Consider the following 9,162-nt stretch of genomic DNA (forward strand, 5'->3'; position numbering starts at 1 on the left):
CCTTCCATTCTCCTTCACGAGCGATATCCGCAAACGACTTCTTAATCATCGCGGGGCGTGTGCGCAGGCGCGGTGTAGCTGTGTGTTCGCTAGCGGCCGGCGGCGGCGAAGACGGCGATAATGCGCGCGCATTTTGTGCGTGAATCATCGGTCCGGGTCGTGTAGACAGCTCGTCGGTTGCACTCTTCTTATGCGATTTGTTTACATACGCACTGTTGACTACTGACACTTCTTTTCCTTCTACCCGCTTATTAGAATTAATTGCATTTATTGTGTTTAATTCAGGGGTGCAAATTTTAGGTGTTTTATTCGCACTTTTTACCATTGTTGTACAATCCTCAATTGGGATATGAGGTAATCCAAAAGGTCCACTGTCGTTAGCAGATTCATGTACATAAGTTCGACTCCCTCTTACCGTGTTTACATTACATTCAAAGTTGTCAACAAACGACGACTCTTTAAGAGTTTTAATTTCATACTTCACCCATTCAAGATCTTTCACGGTAGCATATTCATTCTTTATATAATTTATCTCACTTTGCATTTTAACTATGTCCTTTAGAAGTCGCGTTACATCAACATGATCGAATGTAACGGGAGGTAGCTTCTGTAGATCTCGGGCGACGAAGATGGGAATTTCATTCGGATCTAATTCTTTAATTAATGTAATGATATCATCTATTTCACGTTTTGACTTTCCTCCCCCCTTTCGTTTTCTTTTCTTTGTTGAGGATACAGAATTAAATAACAAATCTTTTGCAGTTTCAATTTCTTCTTGCGAAAAAGCACTCGTACAGATTTGGCTTAAACTAACTTCATTCATAACATCAATTTTGTTACATATAAACGCTAACACCTCATTGATCGTGATATTACACGAAGAACATTTCACACACGTATTTGCACTCGATGCCATAGCTATAACACCCGGACATGCGCACAATGCACCCGTGCGTCAGCGCATGTGACGCGAGACTGATTAGGGCTAATCTCATTTCTTATGCAGAGAAAATATGAGCAAGCACAACAAGCAAAACGAAAACATGTTATTGAATATTTTATTGGAACGAAGTTCCTTATCGCGCGTTGTGAAAGGGGGCTAGACGGAAAAAATTCTTACGAAAAGTTGTCACGACACTTTTTGCTATAGACGAATGAGCGCTACTTCACCATGGCAACGACGTGACAACATATAACGAAAATTCATAGAAATAAAATGTACTTCTTGTGAAGACTTAAGTTTTTTATTCATAGAATAAACATTGGTTCCTTCACTAATTAATTGAAAGGAACTTCGTTCCATCCGGGTGTCCCTTGACACCTCTCAAGTTTTTTTTTTTACTCTGTTTTGTAATAAATAAGAGTTGTAATTGTAAGTAAATTTCAATTATATTGTATTTTCATCATACCTATAAAATTAATTATCAAGACAGCAAGAAACTAAAGTTATCTGGTTATATTGAAAGAAATTTGAAAAATCTATTTTAAGTATCGTTAGATGATAAATGAACGACATTGAAATATATTTTCAGCGCGAATGCCCATTAAAATAAATCAAACGACGTGATTTTCCACCTCTGCACCTTTGTCATATATCACGTGATGACAGATACAAAATGACGACAGAGTTTTTGCGGACATCCGTCATCACAGTACGCCTTCGACACGCATTTCCGACACATTACAGATCTCTCTAAAGTTTTTGTATAAATTCTTATAGTATGTTACTAATTATTCCTGTAGTGTCTTACTTTATTGAGTATACAACCAAATTGTTATGTTACTGGCATGTAGAAAACTTTTATATGATTTTGTACTCTTTACATCAGACATCTTTTATAATTAGACTGTGTTTACGGGTTGTGATCATCTTATTATTTGTATACTTACTCTACGGTCAATGATCATTATTTGTTACATTCTACGAAAATTAAACTTCGGTTATATAATTGGAACGAAGTTCCTTATCGCGCGTTGTGAAAGGGGGCTAGACGGAAAAAATTCTTACGAAAAGTTGTCACGACACTTTTTGCTATAGACGAATGAGCGCTACTTCACCATGGCAACGATGTGACAATATATAACGAAAATTCATAGAAATAAAATGTACTTCTTGTGAAGACTTAAGTTTTTTATTCATAGAATAAACATTGGTTCCTTCACTAATTAATTGAAAGGAACCTCGTTCCATCCGGGTGTCCCTTGACACCTCTCAAGTTTTTTTTTTGGGCTTATGTACATGCTTATGTATATGACAACGAGGTTAGCGAAAGACGTCACTTTCAGTTAGTTAAAAAAAAAATCTTATTTTAACAATACTAGACAACGAGCAACTATTTTCAACTTCTTTGAAAGCGAGGGATCGCAGGAAAATATTTATCCGAAGTGGCACATTACACACCCTAATGCTTATCCAGTTACATAAGACACCCCCTTATTAAGATAGATATTGACTTTCTTGGATATAAATGGTATTATACGGGTCAAGAAATAGCGGTCGGTTCTAAGTATCGTCTTTAAAATACTGGGGGCGAGGAGTGTGGAATGACGGATGTCTTTACAAGCTAGCGAAGATGTCACAAGGGCTCAGGGAATTTACCGCCTCTCAAACTTTTTAAGACTTGCGATGATTTTTTTTGTAATAATACCTATGACAGGACTTGCTATTCACTGGCATAAAAGATAATGTAACGATAAGACGTTAGGTTTTCGAGACTCATCCTAACGCTCTCAGCAGTCTACCTTTATTGTTAAAGATAGATTTAATTTTAATAATCTCATTTATTTCTAAACTAGGTGTCGCTCGCAACTCTGTCCGCACGGAATTAAAAAAACGTAATAATTAAGCAACAATCAATAACAATTATGATTCAAAAAGTTTGAGTACCACACAACCGTAACCGATAACATATCGTTCTCGCGAAAGATAAGTGTCTTTTTCACCCCAACCTCTGTTTTTTTACACCTCAAATTAAAAAGTCACCAGTGGCAAAAAACCACGTATCCGATGCGGCCCCACGTGCCGCGGCACAACAAAAATAACGCGCCAAAACGTGTGTTTCATCTACGTGACGATTTTGTTATGACTTAAATTATTTATGGTCCTGATGCTGACGGGACAAACGGAAATAAATTTTTGTGACAGTAATCGATATCATGGACACGGTGCTTTTTAAAAAATCAAGGCATCGCTATTTTTAAATGCTTATGACAAAAAAAATATATATTATCGGGCACATCATATAATATTCTCTAAATTTGGTATCATTATAAGAGTCCATAGCATGTCTATAATCTAAGATATATACATTCATTGTTAAGCTACCACTTAAAGCTGTAATATTTTTTTTTATTAAAAAAAATTGTTCGTTTCTATTGTTTCAAGCTTTTTCAAGCATAAAATAAATCCACAAACAAACTTTTGAAGCAATATTAAGAAATCGCGTGATTTTTAAGATATTTAACAAAAACGAATTGCCTTCCGAATCGGTTAATAAACAATAAATAACTTGTATTAGGAGAATTCGGAATGGGATTGTCAGCGAAGTCGAACGAAATGTTATTTTGTTCCCTGCAAAGGCAATAAAATTAAATTATGTTTTAAAGTTTTCAGACGATAGACCCGCTTCGCGTGATTTGCTACAGAAATAGTTCAAAGAACGAAATAGATTGTCATACAGAACATTAAGTAGATTAAAGTCTTAATAAAATTTCGATCCAAAAATAAATTTCTTTTCAAACATCAAAACACATTTTTTCCATTTAAACTTACTCCATAAAATATTGGATAGACATTTTTATATTTGTCGTTCATTTAATTCAAATCTTAAAGCTTCAATTTCGCGTTTCGTCTGATGAGTGTGCATGTCTGAGGCTAAGTTTATGCCTCTTTCCCTTCTCATACTTTTCTTAAATAAAAAGGGATTTTTCTCTTTCTCTTTTTCTGTCTGTCTATGGGTAGAGGCTATCTTCGCTATTTCGGCGAAATCAAGTGTCTTTGCTCGAATGCCACCTCATAAGATGTTTTTTATATTTTTTATATTTTCAGTATAATAGTCAGTGAAAGTATAAAGTGGCCGAACATGAGCAGGTATCGCCATGTTTGTTGGGTTGAGGTTAGAGAAATTAAAACAACCATCCAATATTTAAGAATGTATAATTAAATCATTGGTACGTGCATGCACAATTTCGATCCCATTTATAAAAACTAAAATAAAACTATATAACTTAAAAATACCTATAAGTACATTTATAAACTAATGTTGCTGGCAGATTTGCAGACTGGCAGTCAAGAAAGATTAAACTCGGTTAAAAGAAAATAAAAGTTTTTGACAGTTGTGATTACTGAAACTGAATTACCTAAAATAGGATGTACAACGATAAGTACTTCTAAAATAATAGTTTCTTTTGTGTGTTGTAAGGTTAAGGTTGTTTATTATAAGTTATTTAACAGCTGTGTAAAATGTGGAAAAACTCGTGTTTAAATGTATAGGTAATTTATATTGTGAAGTGAAGGAAGTAAATTGGAAGATTTTATGTTTTAACACGTAATGATTTAACAAAAATGTCATCAACAACCTGAGTAAGTTATTAAGTTATCTATTTATTCACACACACATAAGTTAAAATTGTCAAAAAGCAATAGTAATATGCCATAATAAGATTTACAGCAAATACGCACTTAAATACTAAATTAGTAAATTTTTGTATGAAATGCTTAGCTTAACAAGGAATGCTGTTAAATCGAGGCCAAGTAATTCATTAATACTTTGTGGTTACATGAATGTGTATCTCTCTCTGTATTAATATATCGTCATCCATCTCATTATTTTTGACAAAACAGAGATAATAATATATTTTATACAGGGTTTTTAGACTCAGAAACCAACGATAAGTAATTTACATACGCTTAACTAATATAAGATGGTGTAGCATCTCATAGCCTTTTAAAGTCTCGTAAACTATTTGAAGTAAATCAGTCCTCTTCAAAGAAGTCATCGGTGAGTGGTACGTGGCTGATCTGGTCGTAAGTGTAGGCGTCGAAAAACTTCTGTGTGACATTCATTGCGTAGTCTATAGCGTAGTCGAGGATCGGCCCGCCGAACTCCTGAGCGACTAGTTGCGAATTGGAATTGAGCACGCTTAGAATGTTTGCGCCTAGAATAGAGATTGTTTTTATTTTATTTTCAGCCTGTACATGTTTTCTGGATTAATTCGATAAATTATCTTTTGTCTAGTCTTACTACGTACGTATTATTCGTACTAAAACTACGACGAATTTTATGTATTAACTGTTTAGATGAGTTAAACGCCTGTAAAATTCCGTACACAGTCCGGCGCAGGCAGCAGAGCAGATTTTAATCACAAATAAAGTTAATCTTTATGGGATTAAAACAAGGTTTAATGCTACTTTTCACCTCTTTTTTGCGCTTACTCTTGATAAGAAAATATGTGAAAAGTTAAATTAAACCATATTTTATACCAATTTTATTTGTAAAAAAAAATCCGCTCTACTCTGCTCCGGATTGTCTGAACGGACCCTGAACTTCTTGTCGTAAGTAGAGGTTTTTAATACATTATTTCACAATACTTACTGATTTCTGGACTCCCTCTAAATAAATTAGTCAAGTTGAGTTTCAAGTCCGTTCCATAGTCTGCTTTGTATTTATAAGAGTTGATCTTGTAATGACCTTCACCTTTGTCGTTTTTTACAACCTTTTCGAGAACCTCTAGATGGATTTTTTGATTCCCTGTAAAAATTATGTTTATTAAAAAGTTCTACTGTGTTTTTAACGAGTCATTGAAATTGTTATTTTCGAATTTTACGTAAGGTTAGCATTTATCGAGCTTCAATAGATTAATTATAGTGAGATCCCTTTTATTATATTTATTTATTTATTTATTTTGTTATACATGAATATTTGTAACTTTTTGGATTTACTTGCTTAGCAACAACCTGTGGTCATTGAGACTGGAGAGTTACGGGGCTTTACCGATATTCACAAGTCCCTCCACGATAGCTGCGTCAGGTATAAAGTTCGATAGTTAACCATCGCGTGATAGGAAGTGAATGATTGAAGTCATTATGCATACAACGGATATACTTTGCAAATGGCGTTATAATTTGTTTCTTAGGAGATATATTAAAGATAATAAAGTTTCTCTTATAGACGTAACAATCGAAAGATTGTTTAATGGTACTTAATATGAGTCTGCAGAAGTATGCACAGGTTTACACATATTATAGAAATCAACTAGTAGTGGCAAGAGTAAAGCCGTGACGATATCGGAGTCATTTCGTCATCTAGACTGCCGATTAAAGGGTGTTTTTATGGTGACTTACATATTTTTATTTTTGCGTTGCCGTCGGTGTTAAGGTTGAAAAGCAGTATCCTTCCGACGATGCTGTAATGCCCTTTGATGGTAAAGTTGCACTGGATGTCGAAAACAAACGTTCGCTTCTCACGACGTGATCTGTTTACGAGAATTTTACGACCTTTAACACTCGATATTGGAATACATTCGAAAGGGATCGTCCGTTTTTTTAAATTATACCTCGCCATGTTTGGTCTATCTACATTGCTAGCTCTACATTTCGCCCTTCTAGAAGTTCTTAAATCTATGTTCGCGACAGGTCTATTTGGCAATATTTTCATTACGACCACGTCCGTATAGTGATATGGCTCGGCTTTCGATATTTAACCCCGATTTCGTACGACGCACAAGAGTGGAGTGCAATGTACTTCGTATTTACGTAACATTCCTAGAAAAATCTGGAAAAATTCACTTTACCTTTATACTTGTTACAGTTTATTGGTCTTCAAAGCGTATGTTTTCTGTACAGAGTTGTATGTATAATATGTACTGTAACAAAGTTGAAAAATGTTGTTCACAGCGCATAATGCAAATAATGCACTAACAAAAAAGAAGACTAGATTTTCTGCTGTTATCTCTATTCGTCTCTATCATGCAAGTATCTCTTAAGAATAGGTAGTAGACGCTATTAAGAACAAAAATTAATCTGTACATCTAAGTACCTACGATTGTTTAAAAAGGTGTCAACCATTGTCGAACATTTTCCACGTAGCACTTTTGTTCAAAATCTTTAGTTAAACTACGAAATTATTAGTAGATAAAACACTGCCTACCTTATGAGGTCATACGGTGAGTTGTATTGCATACGATGTCAAGTTGCTTACATAATTTTACTTACGAAACTTTACTCGGCACACAGGTGCTAAGTCCCAGTAGTTTTCCGTTGTGGAATGTCATCTTGACGTTACCGGGGAGGGCCATTGTGATGTTCTTGTCCAGATAAAGAGGGTCCAGGGGAGGGATGCCCGCCTCCGGGATTCCTCTGACAACGCCAGGTATGGCGTCCAGGGTAGCTTGAGTGAAGCATTCGTCGTTGAGTTCGCTGCAAGGATGGATGAAATCCGCTGAGAATAATGAAATGAAAGAGTTAAAAATGATATAGATATGTCTTATTGTTATTTGTAACTGTATAGAACTGGCTGTTTTAAGTCCTTTTCTTATTTATAAAAATACGTATTTAAATATTTTTCCCCATTATTGTGCGTTTTGTTTCGTTTTGTACTATCTTTTAGTGTTCGCACGTATTGAAGTAAATAGTACCAAAGTAGTTATTTTTAAATTATTTTCTTCTCTCTTTTATTTTAATATGAAGCTATACCTTTCTTAATTTTGGTGAAACAACCATTTTTCATTTATACTACACTGCATTTGTTATGTACCTGTTTGTCATTTTTCTTGCCTTATATTACGATAGCTGACCTCAGTTTTAAGGTTGTTAAAGTTTATTTGCATGTTGTAGAGATAAACAATGCACTCGATGAAAAGATTTCATCAACGGCCGTTGGGTCAAGAAACTGGGTCAACTTATATAACGAATAAAAACTGACAAACGCAACAGTTCATATTTTGAGATACTTATTTTTATACATATTATTATTTTATATACATTAAAAATAATACATTTTAAATTAAGGGATGGAATATGCGAGGTAATTAGGATTTTATAATTAGACACATCTTTGTACCCAAATTTAGTAAAAGAAATTGAAGATTTCATTTAAAATGCAATTTTCACTCTTGTATTTCACACTTGCATTTACTTAGATGGTGGGAAAATTTTGGTAAAAAGAGGTCATTTTCTGTCGTTTACTAATTATAATTTAATTATTTTTCTAGGAGAATAATTCAACAAAATAACTTTATCGACAAGATAATGTTAATGACATATCTAAACCAAATGTCTTGTGTTTTTAAATTGTTTAAATTAACATAGATTTGCTAATATTTAAAATGGTTATAGTATCCTTGATCAATATAAATAAAAGAAATATTTATTAATTTACCAGGACTAGAGAAATAAAGGCTGTTAAATTAATATTAAAACTTTACTTACGTAGTGGGATCAGTTGTTGTGTGTGTTGATAGCACGAAAAAAATAACAAAATAATTATAACGCTGTTCTCCATTTTTTATTTATTTTTTTATTTTATGTTATTCACAGTAGTGGCACAAGCGACGCGACTGGATCGAATGGTTATGTTGCCTTTGCCTCGGACTCCACATAATTTTGAACGTAATTATTAGTAAGACACCTTCAAGGACATAACTTGCACTTCTGTCAAAGTTATTAATTGACCGAATTTTAATATTTCAACCAGTTCATTACAGTTTTAGAATATCGACCTAGAAAAGTTTTTGTAATATTTTTTAATACATTGCTCGTCAGCGTGGAAGTAAATAAATAGCCTAAATTACCCTCGCATACATTAGCTACCTTTCAGTAAAAGTCCCGTCAAAATCGGTCCAGTCATATTTGAGGTTACCCGGTACAAACGAAGATTTACCATAGAGGACCATTATGTAATATGTTCTATGTGACATGAAAAATTATAAATTTTTGTATTATTTTATATTTTGATTTTTTATATCTCCACTAATTTTATCGGTTTGAAGCTTAGTCTGCTCATTTAATACATAAAAATGAGTATAAAAAAGCAGTAAATTTGATAAATAAAATTAAAGCGACAAAAGTCCTCTTTTAACGCATTTGACTTTTCTATGAGGATATCTCCATAATGTTACAAAAATCAGTATTTTAAGTGGACATATAATGTACATAACTAAAAA

General features: G+C 33.6%; 1 protein-coding gene across 1 annotated transcript; it reads right to left on the reverse strand.

Annotated features, from left to right (window-relative positions):
- Positions 1 to 4,789: 4,789 nt before the first annotated feature.
- LOC106707700 (protein takeout) lies at positions 4,790 to 8,577 on the reverse strand. Its single transcript, XM_014499104.2, has 5 exons — positions 8,429 to 8,577; positions 7,214 to 7,439; positions 6,344 to 6,474; positions 5,595 to 5,750; positions 4,790 to 5,157 (listed from the first exon to the last, which is right to left on the reverse strand). The coding sequence occupies exons 1-5, from the start codon at positions 8,499 to 8,501 to the stop codon at positions 4,976 to 4,978; spliced, it is 768 nt and encodes a 255-aa protein (XP_014354590.1). The 5' UTR covers positions 8,502 to 8,577; the 3' UTR covers positions 4,790 to 4,975.
- Positions 8,578 to 9,162: the final 585 nt, after the last annotated feature.

Source organism: Papilio machaon, chromosome 18 (genome assembly GCF_912999745.1).
Source record: "Papilio machaon chromosome 18, ilPapMach1.1, whole genome shotgun sequence".
Classification (NCBI taxonomy): Eukaryota; Metazoa; Arthropoda; class Insecta; order Lepidoptera; family Papilionidae; genus Papilio; species Papilio machaon.

Coding starts and splice junctions, on each gene's coding strand:
- LOC106707700 (XM_014499104.2), bottom strand. CDS start 8,501: ATGGAGAACAGCGTTATAATTATTTTGTTATTTTTTTCGTGCTATCAA. Junction 7,440..8,428: donor ACAACAACTGATCCCACTAC/GTAAGTAAAGTT, acceptor CATTATTCTCAG/CGGATTTCATCCATCCTTGC. Junction 6,475..7,213: donor TGTGTGCCGAGTAAAGTTTC/GTAAGTAAAATT, acceptor TCTCGTAAACAG/ATCACGTCGTGAGAAGCGAA.